The sequence below is a fragment of the Empidonax traillii genome, unplaced genomic scaffold (assembly GCF_003031625.1).
Source record: "Empidonax traillii isolate 1590-97213 ecotype Southwest subspecies unplaced genomic scaffold, ASM303162v1 scaffold238:size1398292, whole genome shotgun sequence".
Taxonomy (NCBI): domain Eukaryota; kingdom Metazoa; phylum Chordata; class Aves; order Passeriformes; family Tyrannidae; genus Empidonax; species Empidonax traillii.
The window spans coordinates 1,099,841-1,120,049 of record NW_020955431.1 but is presented as its reverse complement, the minus strand read 5'-3'; the positions used below and the strand labels follow the sequence as shown (position 1 = coordinate 1,120,049).

At 36.8% G+C, this 20,209-nt stretch overlaps 1 protein-coding gene across 7 annotated transcripts in view; it reads right to left on the bottom strand.

Annotated features, from left to right (window-relative positions):
• Positions 1-20,209, bottom strand: part of DNAH5 (dynein axonemal heavy chain 5) — a 125,144-nt gene that overhangs the window by 92,175 nt on the left and 12,760 nt on the right. For 3 of the 7 annotated variants that reach the window (XM_027888425.1, XM_027888431.1, XM_027888430.1), the window contains exons 1-11: positions 18,933-19,111; positions 14,467-14,601; positions 12,092-12,176; positions 9,825-9,985; positions 9,174-9,395; positions 8,488-8,625; positions 7,723-7,899; positions 6,713-6,826; positions 4,732-4,839; positions 4,027-4,149; positions 1,987-2,202 (exon numbers count right to left, since the gene is read on the bottom strand). In XM_027888425.1, the coding sequence (XP_027744226.1) occupies positions 1,987-2,202; positions 4,027-4,149; positions 4,732-4,839; positions 6,713-6,826; positions 7,723-7,899; positions 8,488-8,625; positions 9,174-9,395; positions 9,825-9,985; positions 12,092-12,176; positions 14,467-14,601; positions 18,933-19,010 (1,557 nt within the window). In that variant the 5' untranslated portion in view covers positions 19,011-19,111. Of the gene's footprint in view, positions 1-1,986; positions 2,203-4,026; positions 4,150-4,731; positions 4,840-6,712; positions 6,827-7,722; positions 7,900-8,487; positions 8,626-9,173; positions 9,396-9,824; positions 9,986-12,091; positions 12,177-14,466; positions 14,602-16,062; positions 16,131-18,932; positions 19,112-20,209 lie in introns of those variants that run through there. The other 4 variants (XM_027888428.1, XM_027888427.1, XM_027888429.1 and 1 more) reach the window with 4 other exon arrangements.

Below are 20,209 nucleotides of genomic sequence, written 5' to 3'. Positions count from 1 at the left end.
GCATAAAGAACTGTAAAATAGTAATTTCCTACTGCAAAAAATTTTCAAGTCACATAACTAGGTATGGCCTGTGTCAAATACTTTAGTACCTCAATTTTGGCACTGTTAAAAATAAAAGTACAATCACTTTTCTGCCCTTTATACATACTATCCAGAACCTTCTATGTAGCATTTTTTACCTAAGCATATATAATTTCCCCTTATTCTCCTCCCCACAAGACACTGACTTCAGAGTAGCTGGATCTCACACAAATTTCTTACTTTAGGTTTGGGTGCTGCCATGGATAATGAGGTGTATCTGTACAGAGTTTGCAGACTGCAGCGCAGTCTGGGCTAATAGTCACAGGCAGTTTTTCAAATACAAATGCCCCAAATATCTGAGACTCCTGTGTTCCAGCGTACCAAAATAGTGTCTTCATTGCATGATCTGAAAATTCTCAGCAAGCTGAGTTGCTGAGAATCCTGGTGGCACAGTTTTAGAGAGCAGCTCTTGGAAGCAAAATTTAGGGAAGTCCACGCCTGTCCTGCCCACATGGAAAACTCTTGGACCAAGCTGTGCTTTCAGCTTTGCCCTGGTTAACTCTCAGAAGACTATAGAAGAGAACAAAGTAGAAAACTGGCTACTGTGAAGGATGTATTCAATGAATCCTAACCCCAGACTACAAGAGGTAGTAAATCGAATCAGGAAGAGCCATGGAATGCTCTTATTTTACCCTGTAGCTATTTAACTAAAGCAAAGTGATTGACTCATGGTTATAACAAAAAGGTAAAGGACAGGGGAAAGGAAACTGCAATCTAAAAGCAATCTACAACATCCACACATTGAATGCTTCTGATTTATTCTAATATTTATAAGTGCAATAATTATGGTGTTGCACTAATAAAGATACGCAATAAAGTAAGCTAACTCAGGCTCAGTAAAAGCAGGGAAGACTCTACCTGTTCGAAAGGAAAGTCATACCAGAAAGAAGGAAGGAAAAGAACATGATATAGCATATCTATATTCTTAGAAGAGTTCCTTGTGGTTCAAGTCTCACTTGTATTTAAAAAAAAAAAATTCAAAAAAGAAAACTGCATAGAAGTGCTAACAAGCAAAGGGATTTTACTATTGCAAAAGAAAAAAGCCTAAACATGAAGAGCTTCCCAGAGCAAACCAGCTAAGTCCTTTCTCTTTCTCCCACACAGACAGTCATTTGTGAATTAAATCATTCTTCCCTCATAAAACACAAAGCTGATGGTTGTATTCTAGATCTAGAACTAGAATACAGATTTTAAGTAAACTTAATAATCTGTTTTGCCGGAATTGAGCTCACTATTTCCCTAGTGGAACAAATTAAATCTAAGAGTCCAAGTTTTTGTGGATTTTTGTTTGGGTTTTTTGTTTGTTTGGGTGTTTGGGGGGGGGGGGGGGGGTTGGGTGGTGTTATTTGTTTTGGTTCTCTTTTCATTACTTCTTTCAAGAAATCGAAGTTATATTTGTTTGTATTTATGCAGCACAGAAATGTGGCTGCTTTAACCCCAAGCTGCAAGGAAAATCTGACTGCAGCATCAATCAGCATAGCAATGGAGCCAGCCTCAATGGCAGACACTGATCAGCTACCCGTAGAATAACGGTCAAGAGATGAAGACAGTCTGCAATTCCGGTCACAGCTAGCCCAACATTCAAAATGCTGGACTTCTCACTTTTTCTCCTGATCATAGCATGAAACCATGACTCCAATTACCTGTTACAAAGTCCCACCACCTTTTTCCTTTTTCAATCAACTTTAATTTTAGCATACCTCTTTCACATGTTGACTTGGACCTTTTCACCTTGTCTGTTCACTTCACTTCCCCAGCAATGACACACCTATATTGCTATTATCCAGTTATTTTAGCACAATTTAAGATTAAATTTTTCTCTTGATAACCATTTCTCATTTTCATAATTATTTATTTTTTAAGGTTCAAGTTAGACTGATATGACATCCAAAATTTAATGTGTACCTCATATTTTGTGATCATTTCTTCCAATCCCTCTATCTTAGATTCCTGTAAAACTGAGTAGGTTTTCATAGTGTTGAAAATATCTATTATCTTTACCAGACGACGATGAAAGGTTTCAAATTTTCCAAATATATACATCTCACTAAAATCAAACTGTCTTTCAGCTGGATTTTGTTCCAAATTTTCTTTTATCTTGCGAAAGCAATTTTGATACTCCTTAAAACAAAGAATTTAAAAGAAAAATGTCAAGCATATAACAAAAGGCACTGTCCTTAGCTAGAACAAAATTTACACAGACAGGTATAATCTTAACTTGATAGCAAGTAGAAGTTTCATCAACAAACAATCATGAACAGTATAAAAACAGTAACAAAATTTGTCTCTGAAAACTAACCCAGCAATACCATTAAAGGATCACATATTTCATCAAATGAATGAACTGCACAAATATGTATCTGTACACTTCCTTAGCTGGTGTGAAATTCTGTTCACTCTATTTTATAGCAGGGCCTGATGTGTTTACTGAATAACCAAGAGGACAACACAGATTTCAGTTTTCAGAGACTGAAAATGATTGTGTGCTGAGCAGTTTTACTGAGCAGTCATGATTCAGAAATCACTTTCAGAAACAAAAGCCCTTCTGAAGTTAGAATGCTGATCCACAACAGCTTCCAGTTTTCATTTTGCTTTCTTAACTGGGCACAAACCTTACTCCAAATATGTTAAAATTGTATTCTTCCCAAAGTCAAATAGTCAACAGATTTGCTTGAAATGGTTTCTTTCAATAGTAGGTTTTTTTATAATATAATGTTCATTATTTTTATCACATTTATGTATGAATAACCACACTTGGAGATATCAATACAAAGAGTTCACATCTCCTAAGCTGTTACTGATGAAAATGTTATGTTTTACTCTATTCATTTTCTGTAAGTTTCTGGAACTGATAAGACTCAAATAAAAAAGCTAATCTGTCAATATATTTTAATGCAGCAACTGAATTATTTGATATAGCTTTATAGAAATATATAAATTTAGTACTCATTGCTGATGGTAAGAAAACATACAAGTTTACACTATAATGAACTAGAAGTATGCAGGATTTGTTGCTTCAGAAGTTGTTAGGATAAAGTTCTAATCTTCCAACATATCTTAAGGAATCAAAATATAATAATGAAGAAAGCCTAATATGAGTTTCCTGATATGTACAAGGAGGTTATCGAAAAGACAGAGGCAGGCTCTTCTTAACAGTAACACATGGACAGAAGCGAAGAGGCAAATTGTAACAGATGATGTTCTGACCGGATGTAAGGAGAGAATCTTTCATCCTAAGGACAGTCAAACAGTGCAACCTTGCCCAGAAAGGCTGTGCAGTCTCTCCATCCTTGAAAAACTTCAGGACTGGATAAGGGACTGGGCAACCAAGTTTGATCTCATAGCTGCCCCTGGTTTTGCTTTGAGCCAAAGGTTGAACTAGATACCTGCTGAGGACCCTTCCAAACTGACTAGTCCTATAATACTATGCTTTAAAGGGAAGAAAAAAAATTCCAAAATGGTAACAGAAGTGTATTCCAAAAAATAAAGGCTATCTTCCTAACAAGTCCACACAGACTGAACAGCTGAATTCTACTCAGTTCACTAAAATGCCCTTTCTACATGCATACTTGTCCACAAGTTTTGGAACATATTCAGTTCAATAACTCCCTCTGGTTTAATTTCTGTTGCATGTTCCTCCACATCATATGAGAAGAAACTTTCCAGAGAAACACAGGCATGAGAATCCAAGCAATTCTCTTATAAGAGGCATAGTTAAGCTAGACTAAGTATCAACATTCTGTTTTCAGAACATCAACAGACACTAGACTAAATTCCCTGTTAGCTCTAATATAAACATTCCAGTTCCAAAGGATATCTTTCAGTTACTTCATTTTCCTTCACTAATATATTTCTTCCTCATATTAAAAAAAAAAAAAGTTTTCTTATTCAGGCCCTCCTAAATATTACCTTATATTTTTTTTTCCATATGCTCTTCCCACCTACCTGTTTAAGTCTAATAGCTGCTTGTAGCTTTTCCATAACTCTCTCCTGAGGTTGATTCCAGATAGTGGCCATACCGTTGTTTGCAATGTAGGATTTACAAGCTGTGATCATCTGATTGGTCACCTAAAAGCAGTTTTAACTTTGTGAAAAAAAAAGCATTTCAAGACAAAGCAGATCTTGCCATTCTCTCAGTCTCATCACACGCTGACTCCACCAGCCTAAAGGTTGAAAAATGGCATTGAGGGCTACAGAGTCATAAGACTTTGCCTCTTCTGAAAGCAAAAGTAAAATCAAGGGCCCTAAGACTACAGACATTAAAGAACAGGTTGTCCTTCCGACTCCATTTTCTTCTTTATGCAAACACATAGAGGTTTAAGGGCAATATGAATTTAACATAATTGAGTCTACAAAATAAACAGTTCATGATAGGAAAAACTTATACAAAAAGTTACTCTATCTATTCACCGCAGGGGTGAGATTTAAGTCTGAAAAAGTTCTTATAACTTCAAATTACAGGCTGTAAAATAAGTCCTATATTTGAAGTAGTTTATCACTATTTCCAAGTCTCTATACATTCAAAAAGCAGCATTAAATTGACTGAAATGTTGCCTCTCCAGTTGCTTGGTCCCTTTGAGTTTTCTCTCTCACTCAAGAAACAATGCAGAAAACAATCTGTGAAGATTACCTTTCATGCTGAGCACCTACCTTCACAAACAGTGAGGAGATCTTTTCAGACGTGTTGTAATACTGAGAGATACTCTGAATCAATTTAATTGTATTTATGAGTCCTGGAATAGCATCCACCATGGACACCTGGAAAGAAACAAACAGTCCAAACTCTGCTCAGTACCTCTGTTACCACACATTAGCTCAACACCTAACTAGCGAATGCAGGAGTGTTCTAAACATGGTCTTCAGAATAGTTCTGCCTTTGTCTCTGTGGGCCTCTCCATCAGAGCAGCCTATCCTACTTCACTCCCCAAGCTCTACAATTTAATTTTGGGTCTTGGCTGGAAGAATTATGATCAGTGACTAATATTTGATGGAGGCAAAGGCCTCTTCAAAAAAAACACTTTTTTCACAAAAAAACTTATGTCTGTATGCTCAGTTGCTAAACTTGATGTAAGCTTGCATGTAAAGGGAGCCCAGAAATTCCATTAAGCTTCATGGTGCTTACCTGAATAAAGGAACTATGAAGAACAACTTTGCTACAGCACTGGCGCTTAGATAACAGATGATATACAATTAGTGAAGTGCCTGGGAGGAGGTGACCTTGTAGCCCACTCTTTTGGGTGTAGGAGCCCCAGGGCTGGCAGCTGGGGGCGACACCTGTATGGAAGCAGACACTGCCGGCTCCAGCGGCCCCAGCGCAGGGCACGGCTGAGCCCCTCAGCCATGGGCAGAAGGACGAGCGAGAGCCCCGGGGAAAGCCTGGGCAAGGGAGGGCAAAACGCTGCCCGGCAGCCAGGGCTGAGGGAGGGGAACTGGGCTTGAGAAACAACCCTGCGAGCCCCGAGGGCAGAGCGGGAGGAGGGCGGGAGGGGAGGAGAGACCCCGGCAGGGATGGTCCTGCGGCTCCAGCAGGGACCCCAGTGGGGCGGGTGTTTCCCTGCGGCCCCTGGGAAGGACCCAGACCATAGGAAAGAAGACTTTTAGAGGAATACAAGCAGCAAACAGAAGCTGTCACAGGCTGACCACAGCCCCCCTTCCCCCTGCATCACTTGCAGGAAGAGAGAGGGGGAGTGAGAGGAAGATTTCTAGGGGTGTGAAAATGTGGGTTTAATTTCTGACTGACTTTGTCACTTCCCAAATGTATTTCACTATCAATAAAGACATTTTAGTGTCAAGTCTGTTTTGCCCATGATTATAATAGGTAAGTGATGCCCTTGTCTTTGAAAAATCCATGAGTTTTTTATGTATTCTTATTCCCATCCTAATGAAGAAGACTGAGAGAGTCCATGGTGCATAGACAAGGTTAACCCACCACACTCATTTTAACTCTCCATACCCTTTGTGGTTTCCAGTAAGTCTTGTGTACAAGATAAATACCTTTTACTAAACACTTCAAAGAAAAGCACCATTTCAAAAGCCTAGCAGTCCTGTCTTCAGCTCATGAATGGGCCAAAGGTTTTACAGACATCTCTCTCTTCCTCCTGTCTGAATTCCCGAATCAATGACAGTTTTATTCTATTGACAAACTGGTTCTCAAAATACCAATAAAAGATATCAATAAATGAAGTAAATATATAAATGAGTAAATACCAATTAATGAAAGGGTTTACAATCCATGCCTACATGGCTTTCACCCCAAATGCTACACCATCTCAAAACTAAACACCTCTGAAATAGGCACCACTTCCTCCATGGTAAAAACCCACACTGGGAGCACAAAGCAAACCAGGGTTTTGTAGGTTTGTTTATTTCTTTAAAGATTTCACTTTCTCCTATAGCAGAGAATCCAGTTTCATCATCAGATCAAAAGCTTTACAATGATATTGGGGTATAAGTAACAAGTACTTATAGCCAGAAATTCCCATTAGGCTACTTTCCCCATAACTGCACAAAATCTGAAACTGCAGATGCATATGTAAAATTTTCTCTGTGTCATTTTCAAGATGATCTTATAGCATACATTCGTGTTGGTTGTCTCAAGACATTTATGTTAAGAATTTAAATTTCCACTTACAGGATCACTATTGTATAATGGATCATAATATTTTTCCAGAGAATATAGATACTTCACATTATCCTTAGCTTCATTTGCTGCCTCTGTGATGCGAATATCCAATGCTCGCCATTTCTAAGAATAGAAAGTTGAAAAAAAATAAGACCACAGATTTCAGAAAAAAATGTTTTGAGATCATTGTATTGTGTCATTAGCTTTTAAATACATTTGAAAGCACAGATCTGTTACTTCAGAGTTATACTTATTCACCCAAGATAAGGATGTTTTGCATTAGTAACTTGGTTGTGAGCATGCAGTTAGTTTACGCCACTCAGTTCAACAAGCTGTCAGTAGTAGTGTCAGTCAAACTGCTGTAAAATATACGAATGATGAATATATCACTATGTATTTGTTTCACATCTCATTTTGATTAGTCAAGATTTTTGGGTTTGTTTACTTATTTTTCTGTTTGTGATGGGTCTTTGACTTTGTTTTATCAATGTAAGACGCTATTTCACAGAAATTTCACAGAATATTCTGAGTTGGAAGGGACCCACAAGGATCATCAAGTCCAACTTTTAAGTGAATGGCCCATACAGCGACTGAACCCACAACCCTGGTGTTATTAGCACCACACTCTAACCAACAGAGCTAACCTCAGGGTCATGATCCCACAAGCACATGTGCTTGCTACGACATGAAAAAGATGTTTAAAAAAATGGGGGAGGGGGGGTAATTTTCTTTTCATTATTTCTGTTGAGCCATGGGGATGCAGTACGTTACCAGCCTGTAGACAAAGAGGAATTCCATTCTTAATCCCATTAATTAATTAATTAATTAAATTTAATCCCATAAATTAAACTAGATTAAACTTAATCTACTCAAGTTGAGGACTAGAGAAGTACAAAGAAAACAAAAGCCAAAGATGCTTCAATGTTTTCCCCACCAGCACTCTTACATACAGCACCAATAGAACTAGGGTATGAAGAGCATTTTTAGTCTCTGCATCTGTCATAATGTAAAATAAAAACCTTCAGCAGTTTCGATTTAGCAGCAGTGAGTACTCCAAGCACTGCCTTCACATCTGGGCTCTTCAGCTGCTCCATAAGGTAGTTGAATTTTGACAATTTCTTTTTCCAATAATCAAGCTCTGCTCGTGGTCCAAGGTCATCAGCTTCCTTTCTCACCTGGTCATTCTCTGTAAGAACCTTTTATTATGCAGTAATGTTAGTGAGTGATGTTAAAATTTTTTATCTGCATGGATAGCACAGATTAATTCTATATTTAACTCTTAGTATTAACTTCTCCTGATAAATTACCTAACTCTGCCACCACCTCTCATAAGAGACTTAATTTTGCTTGGCCTTTTATTTCCAAGTTGAATAGGAGATACTATTCCTTGTGTTCCAAGAATATTGTTATAGTCAACAACATTTTCTGCAAATAACCTGCAAAGCATGTTTCAAAGTACAGTTGTGACCACTGAGAATAGTGTTCACTGAATTATTGTGTTCCTTTTTCTTTCACTGGGAACCACTAACTGTTTTTCACTTCAACCATAGGTGATTATCAAAGACCGGGGACTAAGCTAAGCTTCCAAAGACATGTATGCTCTATTTACTAGTAGATGAAAAAGCTCTCAATAATATTCTGATTGAGAAGTAAAAGCATATGAAACATACCAACAGTACTCTAAAATAAAGAGATGGATCACATAAATTTGTAGAAAGGTAGCTATAACACCAATAGGATTAAACTCAGATGTTGTCATATTTCACATTTGTCCAGTGTATCACCTGTTCAATTTGTTTGGTCCATTCTTTCATGCAGACTTCTATTTTTTCAAGAGCGTCTATGCTGTTAGCAACCATCAGGTAATCTGAAGGTCCTCTTAAAGTTCTCAGGTCATATGTTTCACATTTCTTCAGATTGACCTAAAGCACGAATTTAACGAAAAACCTGAAATGCTGAAATGTTCATGACAAATAATCCAGAAATTTAAAAAGTAACTGCTTGCTCTACTTGCTATATTCCACCTCCTATTCCCAACTCAATCTAAATTAAACTCATTTGAGCCAGAATTCTGGAATCTGGAGAATTCACTCGCCTGGAAGCTGTGCTGTCATGCCCTTTCCTTCAAAAAAGCTGAATAGGAATCAACACTTAAAGCAGCGGTTTGTCATACATTAATCATTCTCTGTTTAAGAGTGACCACAGACATGAAGAGTCAAGAAGTCTGGAAGCTCCAAAGAACTGGCCACAGGACAAACAAGAACAGAAGCATCTGCAGAAGCGTTAACACCACAGATCAGAGGATAACAAGTTTCTGATGACAACAAACAAAATTGTTGGTTTTTTATCCACTTTAAAAAAAAGTCATTTTAATGAGTAATCTACAACAGCAGTTAATTCAAAAGCTGCAGAGCCAAAGACTAAAGTTCTACAGTTAGCTCAAAATCTATTTGCCACATGAACATACTACCTTTTCCAACAGACTTTCCTGAGTTCCTGATAGCATATTAACAAATGCTTCAAGGGCATAAAGGAAGTCCTGCTTAATACTGGAAACTTGTTGAGGTTCACCAAGTTCAACCCAGCCACGATCCGTAGTCTGTAAGGCTGGAATGAAGATTTCTGAAATCAACTGTTCAACACTTTTTAATAAGCCATCTCGACCTATATTCATCATATTAAAATTTACTTCCTGTAAAAGAAAACACAAGGAGTCTTTCACCATTAAATTCTTATTTATCTATAATTTACATATATGGTCTAAAAAGTAAAATTATTTTTATATGTTTTTTCTACTGAATTCACTAGAAATTATTAAAATTTATCATCTTATTATTTAGGTATTGACTAATTACTCTGTCATTCTGGAGTGTCTTAAATTTTCTTCTATTGGCATCATTTCTTCATATCAATGATATACTTCAAGTTACTGCCACAAAATAATGTCTTTTTTTCCATTCCACTCCTTTACTGTCCTGTGTTTCATTTAGTCTAATTGTGTCTTTTTGTTCACTCCTCCATGCCAACAGCTGTCAAATTATGTGCTGAGAGCAAATACTCCAAGGTGAAAATGTATCTTCAACAAGATTATGTACAGAGATCATCAGTCACCAACTCTTACCTGATAGATATTCTCAGTTGTTATGGGTTTAGAAAGACTAGATCTAATGAAGAAAATGCACACACCAGTTAAAGCAACTTCTTTTCCCTCTGTCACAAATACTTTAAGTTTCTTCTTTATCAAATGGGAGTTCATTCCTGTTCCTGGAAGGCCAAAGTGCTCTACAGATTCAAAAAAAAAGAAACAATTAAGGCCCAGTGATTATTTATTCAAAGAAAAGTTTTCTACACAAACAGTTCAGTCATCATTTGTGCATCTCTGAGTCCCAGTCCCCTGGAGGCGCTTCAGGAAACTATCCACAGATAATATAGAGCATTTGGAGTCTTCACAGCACAGTAAGAACTATTTCATCTAGTGTTTAAATTCTCACATCAAAAGCCTTTCATTTCTATTCATTTACTTGTCTTCTATTACTTTTAAGCAAATTTTCCAAGCTCAAGATGCTCTTACATGGCTCTGTCATGCAGTTGCAGATAATGCCCTATTGCTTAAAAATGAAAAATTAGAGAAAAATCAGAAAATGCAATGATTTACTTAACCTTAAAAGAGCAATTATCAACTGTCTTTCCTTAAAAACATGTAAACATAAGTCTAACATAGGAAAAAAAAAATAGAGTGCTTGTGGAAACAAGGAGAGAGGCCACACAAAATATCTTCTAGGCACCCTTTATGGGATCACCCTCTGCCTTAGCAGAAGTGTTTGCTGATCCACATTAGGGAGAGAAAAACAGCTTGTATTTGAGGTGTCTGTAATAAGTGTCCTTGCCAACAACATGCATGTAATACCACAAAAATTCACTTAGCTTTCCTGAGCATCACTAAGCATCACCATAACTTTAATTTTTGCTTTTCCAGCCTCTGTATCACAGCCCTAAACAATCAGCACAAACAGTTCTTTTGAAAAGTCTGTTCCACCTACAAAGGAAAAACGTACAGCAGAAGTTGTACACTGTGATGGTATCACAAGTAACTCCATACTTGTAGCTGTGGACAAAAGCAGCTTCCAATCCACTCACTTCATCCCACTGTTTTCTCCTTCACAACCATTTCATTTTTTTTCCTCTTGTGTGCATGATCTTTTAGGGACTTCTGCTTATTCACCCAATGCACATGTTGCTGAGAATTTGTGTTTTGTTTGTGGTTTTTTCCTTGCACTTTCCATGTTACCTGCATTTAGCATCACATCCCAAAGACCAAAGGCTACCACAGTCATACTGCAGGGTATCTGATTGGTTTGTGGGTGGGTGAAGGCAACTCTCATTAGATTTCTAAGTTTAGACCCTTGTCTCACACTCTCCTTCATACTTTCACCGCTTCAGCTCAGGCATATTAAAACTGGTTCAGATTTCTAAATTAGCCGCTGAGTTTGTATTTTTATTTAATTTTGTTTCTATGTGTGTTTAAACTTTTTTTATTAAAGTTGCTTGTATTATATTAAACAGTCATTTTATCCCTTTTAGGTATATATATACATATATACTGAAAATACATGAAGTATAAATACGTATTTGTACCTTCATCTCAGTATATGCTATGTATAAACACATTTATACAAATACACAGATATGCTTACAAGGTTCTTCATGTACATCCAGTGTAACCAAGTGGGGTGAACTCCCACAAGTTACAGGCTCTCAAAGGTCACAAAAGACTTAGGCCCAACAGCAGCAGCACTGGAGGCTCTGGGACAGAAGCCATGGGCAAAGAGAGGATGTCCTTGTCACAGGAGTCCTGAGCTGCCTCCAGGGAAGTGAGAAGAAGGCTTCCGCCAGAAGCGTGGTAACACAGGTACACTGGAGAAAGGGATATGTGCAGAAGAGACTTCTGGAATAACAGCCCTTCTGCTCACAATGAGGGCCTCATGAACGCATTTGTCATGTAACAGGATCACCTGGATGGATGGTTGTATGCCAACAAATGAGCACAGCTTCTAGGACCAACTGGTAGTACGATTGGAGGGGAGGGAGCAGAGCATCTATCATTGCTCACCTTGTGTGAAAGTCACCTCTTAACTATCAAAAACATTTTCCAGCCCCCCATACAAGAGTTGTTGAGCTCACAAGGAAGTATCTTGCTGCTTCACATTAGCAATATGCAGAAATGCATTAATAAGCTTCAATAATTTCATCAATCCTCATTTCCTGAAGAGAGATTGATGCCCCAGTATGACCAAACTTGACTTTATACAGTTTATACTGTTTGCTTTTTCCTTGCACATTTGCTCAGCACAACTACAACATGTTGCAGGAGAACCTAAGTTGCTTTACCTGTATCCGTTACCTCCACATCTTGATAGTAGAACATCAGATGACGGAGACCTCCAGGGGCGAGGAATCTGTCAATGCGCTCTATCTGTTTGAAACCATGTTGAGATCATAATACATAGCATTCCCACTATGAAAAGTTTAACTTGCTCAGATTTTTAATAAAGGTCTGACAAATGCTCACCACTTTATCATCATTCAATACTAAAATTATACCAGGCCCAGTTACTACTCCTCAAAAAGTAATTGGGTTGCCTTTTCCCTTTAGCGGCACACACCTACTTAATTGAAACGTTTCAATATTTTCATGCTGAACAGAATCAAATACAGTCAGGCCGTGTTTCAGTTTACTACAACCACTTACTGGACATGCTGTGTATTATCTCAACCTGAGGGCAGCACAGTGGCAATCTCACTGAAGTACCTCACCACACTATTCTTACTGCCATTCTAACTAATTCAAAGCAGAAAACACACAGCTGCAATTATTCTGTAACAACTGGACGTGGCACTAATGCTGTGGTTTATTTAACAAGGTAGTGTTCAGCCAAAGGCTGGACTTGATCTTGGAGGTCTTTTCCAACATTAATGATTCCGTGATTCATATCATAGCAACAGAGGAAGCCTTTATTTGTTTGTATTTTAAGCCTCCGCACAATTTCACAATTCTCCATGAGTTCAAGGCTGCCATCAAGCATCACTGAAGCATTTATTAGTAGTGTGCTCTATAGATCTCATATATAGGCCAAACAGGCTGAGGAAGAAACTTAATTGCTCTATTCTAGTATGCTGATGCAGGTATCAGCACTTGAAAGTCTGGCCTAATCCACTACTTTTCTAGATCTAAGAGTCACTGTTTCATGTAGTCCCTAACTATATAGTTATCTTCAGCAGAAAAGGTTTTTTCAAGTTCATCTTCAGAAATATTTGCTTATCCCATTTGTGCTTCCTAGTGCAGGAAAAAGGCTAAAAGATCACTAGCAGCAGGAAGAAAGCTGCAATTATCCCTCTTCCATTAATAACAGGCCTCAGTTTCACCAAGATGACAAACTGCTATTCCAAAAAATCTTGGCTGAGCCCTCCAAGATGAGGTCAAAACAACTATTACATTTTTCTCTTTCCAAGTATAGCAGCTGCCAATATTTTCTTCATCTGACAGCTATTCTCAGGCAATACAGTTTGCCAAGAAACCCGTTTAGAGACAGAATGCACAAGGGCTGAAACCAATTCTTCATTTTAACACATACAACAGTGTTCTGCACAGCTTATTTGTTCATATCACATGGAGTCATGGAAATGTTGGAAGGGACCTCTGGGAGACCTCAAGGCTAGCCTCCTGTATTATCAACAACAGCTCAGGCCATCTAGAGCTTTGCCTAGGCTGAGTCTCAGAAACCTCAAGGACTGAAATTCCACAACTGACATGAAGTAACATATTCCCATGCTGCATTACACTCCCGGTGAAGAATGGTCTCCTAATGGCCATTTTGCAAGTTGTGGCCTTGTCTTTGTTCTTATCATCTGCAACCACTGGGAATAGTTCAGCTCTGTCATCTTTGTAATTACCCTTAAAGAACTGCACTCAATCTCTTCTTCTCCCTCATGTCATACTCCACATCCCTTATGTCCCTTTCTGTCTTGGTAGTCTTCTACTGGATTTTCTTCATTTTCTCAACAATATTAGCACTTAAATAGGAATTCATAAATTGAAGGTATGAAGATGGAATGAGAATACAAGAGAACAAAAAAAAAAAAAAAAAAAAAAAAAAAAAAAAAAAAAAAAAAAAAAAAAAAAAAAAAAAAAAAAAAAAACACAAACACAACCATGTTTTGTTTAGCATCAGGAAGTAAAATATGATTTACTTGCTGTCTACCTACGTTTTCAAAAAAACCCCAACAATATCTTTTCAAACCACAAAATGTATCTCCACTGTAATGCTTACCATCAACTCTGATGCACTGTTTCCTCAATACATGAATTTGTAACTGTTTACCCCCTCCATTAGCCCTCATGTAGTCAGTCAGATCACATAATCCATTCTATTTTGTCAAGTAGTTTCCACCTATTTCAATTTGCTAAACTAGATCACAAATGCTGGTGGCAGCCTTATGGAAACAGTCATGGGTTTTACCATACTATCTGTAACTACTGGAAAGCAGAAACTTTAATCAATTTAAAAATCAGCATTTTTACAGCAGATCCTGGAAGCAAGGATGCTTTTGTTCAACTTAATTACAAAATCATGAAAAATATTTTTTCAGTGAGAAGACTTGAATAATCTCTGACACAAAGCCTGACAACTATCTCACCAAGTATTTAATGGTAATATCAGTTCTAAAGTACCCCATGAGCTTCACGTTCAAACTCATCAGGTTACCTGGTTACCATCAAGAATAGCATCTTCTACTTCTGCTTTATCCAGATTCACACAGGAGGCAACAGTATCTAGTAGGTAATCATGCCTGCCATCCAGCCGAGCCCGTTTAACCTCCCTCTCCTCCTTGAGCTTTTGCTGTCATAAAAAACAAAGTGGACAATGAAAAAGTCACAATCTATTTTGAAGACAAAAATAAAGAAAGCTTTAAAAGTTATTTTTAAAAGTAAAGGTTATTACATTTTTACATGCTTGTGATTTATGTTTTTATGGCACTCAAAATTTTAGAAGCAACTCCTGTTATGATTTTACAGTTGGTTTCTGGTTTTCTATTTCCAGATTTATCACAACATTTCTATCATAAACAATGCTGTACAAAAGACTAATTTGTTGAAAGGCTCTGTAGAACAAAAAAATGTGTTTTATATAAACAGCTGAGTTGTTTTCAACACCCTAAGTCCTTAGTCTCAGCTTTTCAGTCTAGTCACGTATGACCATCAAGGGAAGACAGGATTCTGACCGATCTTTTTTATTCATGGAAGATATTGTACTGTTCTCTAATAAAGACAGATGCTGCTGGAGGAAGCTAGGGTTTTATACATTATCTCTTTAATATAATGAGAAGTAAACCAAACCACGAGCCTCAAGATACACAAGTGTTTACAAATGTGCTTAACTATAGCTATTATACCATTCTTCAAGCAGTATGCCTACTCTTCTAATTAAATTGAATTCCCATATGTAACACACCTCATTACATTATAGACAAAATAGCCTTCTGGAATAGTTACTGGTATTATTGTGCTTGTGGATTACAAGATTTAATATAATTTCATTTTCAAAAGAAATTTAGCATTATGTTTCATTGCTGGTAAATTCAATCCTTATTTCCCCAGTGATTATGAGAAAACTAGTAGCTCTATAAAGTATGCACAACTGATTTATCCCCAAGTTTTTGCAGAGCCAATAGGACCTGCATAATGTACTTTATACACTTATGTAAATATCTCTCCTATTTTCTGAAGAAATTTTCAAATATTTGGTAAACTTGTAATTACTAGCATGCCTTCACAAATGCTGAATGCATTAGAAATATTTTTTCATGTAAAAGACAAATATACAAACCCCGTTCTTTACACAGATATGTCTGAAGAACATAGTAGCAGATTAATTCATACAAGTACTTTATGCTATTTTACCTCTCTCATCCTCTAACATCATCTCCAGTTTACCAAAAGTGAAGTGTCATCACAGAATTAGTCTCTCCTGCATGTTTTTAAATCAGAGCAGAAATTTTCCTCCTAGTTAGACATGCAAAGAGTAACCATTTTTGGCTGAATCGGCTTCATTCACACTAAATGATAACACTGGAATCCTCAAAATTGTTGTTTTGGTAATTTGAACACAAGTGATAATGCATCCTTAACAGAAAAAATACAGCCAATACTCTACTAATTTCTATTTAATCCAGCAAAAAACACTTCGTTTTACTCAAACTACAGAGAGACTACTTTTTTACTCTGCTTGTGTTTCCATCATAGAACTCCAGATATTTTGCTATACAAGGTATTCATCTTACATTGGTTATTAGTTACCAACTCGACCTATACAGATGCTCATAGTCTCCATTTCTTCTACAAGTTGCTGTTTATGTAGGCTGAAATCATGAGCACCTTTTTCTCAAACTGAGAAGGCATGACCCGAGGTTTGTTTCCAGTTTCTTTAATGCTTTCCAAGCCTTTAATTGCTGTATCTCAATGGGTATAACTATACTAGCTACAGTGTATAGCTGTTTATGCAGCATTAGGCAATATTTGATGTCTAAGTCCAGTAACAAGAGTATTCATTAACATGTCACAAAACTTTTAAAGTCTAATTAACTTATTTAATGAACCATACCTAAAGAAAACAGGAAAGTATTAACTAAATGGTAAAGCTATAGTTTTATGAAGATTAAGACATGGACTTGCATTTATCACGTCACTTCTGGAAGGAATTTGCATCGATGTGGTGAATATCTCTACAACTAATGCAAATTTCATGCATTTTTTTTCCTGATAGTTGCTACAATGCAATTCAATAACACACCCTGCCTGTCATGCTTCCATATTTTGATAATCTGCCATTTCTACAAACTTCTTTTCTTCCCAAAATGAACTGTTGCTCAATCACAAACTCTCACGTCAGTTGTTGCAGTCACCAGAAGAAACTTCTGTCTCACTTTTAGGATCACGTTGTCCACAGAAAAGCAGAGGAAACCCTACATTAGTGCTTTCAATAGTAAGTAATTAATTTAAATATTTAAACACACTCAAAAGCTAGACTGGAAACTGCCTTTTAGTCTAGCTTCCAAGCTTCCATTTCCACACTACTAGAAGAATACATTTTTAATATATTCTTTATTTAGGATTAGCGATCTCAGGGAGTGAATTACAAGAACACATTGAGCCTTCTACCTCTCATTCTTCCCTTCTCCCCTTTAGCTAACTTCACATCTTGCTTCAAACCAGCAGAGTCATCATAGGAGTTTTTGTATATTTTACATCCTGCAGGATTCAATACAGAAGTACATAGGCTTAAACAGCATCTATACAAAAAAATTATCCAAGAATAAGTAGTTTCATAGCACATATATCAAAATTTCATAGCACACTGAAAGAGTATGAGTTGAAGATGGAAGGATGCTAAAACACGCAAGCTATCATTTATGCCGCTAAGAGAGAAATTGCTGCTACATGCAGTAACATGCATGCAAACCCTGCAAAGGATCAGCAGCAATTCTGATCAAGGTCATAATGAAATCATCTTTCTAATGTCCCATGATGTAGGAGGATCCAGAAGGAGCAGCATTTACAAGAGAGAAACAATGTCTCACTTAGATATCTGGAAGGATTGTCCAAGTTTTTATATGGCACAGCTTTACCTCAGTTTTCCATTTAAAGAACCGCACAAGTAACACAGACAAGTTTAGTTTGGGGTTTCTTTTACCGCTCTTGGTTATGAAGGTAAGAAAGGTCATAGGACACAGTTGCACAACAAATGCAGGTCCAAAGTTAAACTAATTAACTACAAACTCCTCTGATGGTTAGTCCAGTTATATAAAACAAGTAGCTTGTTTTATTTTATATAAAACCTTAAAATTCCTAATACCTAAATACCAATAATTCAGCACAGAAAACTAATTTCAACAGACATCTCCTGAAGCAAGATAAAGGGGAGATTCCTAAATCCATCTTAACATATGCCTAAATCATAACCATCTCCCCATCAATCTCAAGCAACAAATGGGGATTAAATTAATTTTTTTTAAAGTTTTCTAACTGCTAAAAGAGTATAAGTACATATATTTAAGCAGCAGGTACTAAAAGAGCACAAGTTAGAGATTCCAGGGGTCCTTTCTTTGAAACAACAGGCTCAGAAGCCAGCTATTGACTCTTGCCAATTTCTCCATTACTGTGGTTGCTGCTGTGTCTGCAGACACCCTGAATGGAGTCAGCATGAATCTTACTTAGTATGCAAGTCATAACTACACAAGATAAAATTTCTTCTCAACACTATTTATCCACCAAATGACGCATTTTGTTGTCAGAATACTGTGCACTGCTGAATTTAGACATTCTCAAATCAAAGTCTTACAGGTGAACAATAGTTTACTGAGACACTCAATAGTGAAAGAGTCAAAAAGAATGTTTTATTGTTAATTTACTGTCTTATGCAAGACTTATTTAACCAGTGTGAAATTCCTCTGTCTCTCCTTTAACTTGCTAAGATCTTTTACGTTGTATAAGTCTTGCTCATGAATTTCCCCGCAAAAGTAAACTGCAAACCATTTTACACCTTTTCAAGCACCTTGAGTTTTCAACAAACACACACTTTTCTATTTTCTCTTTCCAAAAAAATCCATACCCTAAAAAATTGGGGCAGTCTGCTTAGCCAGCTCTTAAATCTCAAACAGCAGAGCTCTGCACATTTGTTATCACATTGTATTAACTCAGGAACAATTTGCTCAAATAACCAGCTTTTGAAATTAGTCTAAGTGTCTTACTGACTTCTGTACTTTATGGTTGTTTCTCAATACTAAGTATTGTCTTCAAAATTCTATTCCCATCTTACAAATACAGGAGGAGTGAAGTGACACTTCTATTTTCCTTGGTTGTAGAGCCCATCCCTGTTTTGCTGCCAGTTCTAACAGCAAACTCTTCATTGCACTAATATAACATCTGTGAAATTATACCATCACCAGACAATTGCAACAACCTGGGCAAGATACAAGTACCACTAGTCAAATACATACATATCTCCCAGTGCAAATCTGCCTTTCAAAAAAAATTGTGCAACTAATATCATGCATTTACACCTTTTTAAAAACAGACATTTTTCTACACCCTCCCCCCCACACTCAAGTCAAACCTTTATTCAAATTATATAGTTACTACTCTAGACCTAGTTCAAAATTCAGTTTTCCTTACCTTTATCACTCTGCCAATGCTCCGTTTCCAAAGCTGCTTTCTTCCGGCTCTAAACATTGTACTATTCAGTATAAGCATCAAGTACTATTTTTCAGCAACAAGCCCTAAACTGGGGAGAAAGCTTCCAGATTCATTATTTTTCACTCTTCCCCTAACCTTTAGTTTCTACTTGTTTCATTCCTTTTCCATAGGAACACCAAGATAACTCTGGAAAATAGAGAAAGGACCTAAAACACCAGCAACTATTAACCTTATCTCTGTATTTAAAATTCAGTTCTAATGTGCATTCAAATTGCTTGAAAACTAAATTGCACTACTTTAGAAATGAGAAGTCTCTAACCACCAGTTTTTACTGCCTATAGATTAGGCATTGAAAGTTACTGCTACCAACCACAGTGTTGTTAAGGTGATACTGTTTACATACAAACACGGCTGGATACAATTCATCATGCTCAAGGGCAACATAACTATTTGCAGAAGTCAATTTTATAACTGCTTATCTGACTTGTGTTTACCTGCCTTAAGTAATTCTCAAGTCAACAGACATCTTTTGTTTCCTTGTCACAGATGACTGTTTAAATATATAGCAACAACAGTCAAGCAACTTTCAAATACTTTTTACCTACAGACTACTAAATTACTGAGTTTTCTATTCATATTTTTTAAAGTACATTCAGTCACTTATATTTCAGTTGTACAATGGTTACTTAACAGAGCAATTTTTCATCAGTAAGGAATGTTAAGCTTTTTCTTCTTAAAATAGCCTTAATTTTTCCACTTCACTGACAGAATATAATGTGATGTCCTCTTGAAAATTCTGAGAAAAAACAAACTAATTATCCAATATTAGGAACAAGAAAACCAAGATATTTTTACAGCTATTTCTGGCTTAGAATGTCCCTAAACATTTCTGTTTCCACTCATACCAGTGTGAATAATGCCTAAAAATCACTTGACAACCTCAATGTTGACAACAATTGCATGAATAAAAACCATTTTCCCCATGTCATCTGATTTTTACATAGTTTTCCCACTTGCCACAGTCAAATCCAGTTGTGTGTCTGTTTGAAAGATAAAGACTGAAAAATTGCATTTAGTGTAAAAGTAAACATCCATAGTTTTCTCTGAAACCTTTACAATATTCTCTTTTAAAATTAAACATGCTATTAGATATTACACATAGAATTAATTCCTGGACGTATTCAAACCACTGAGGAACTATTTACATTCCCTTAGAACGTGTCCAGATGAGAGCCACTAAGGTGATCACAGTGCTG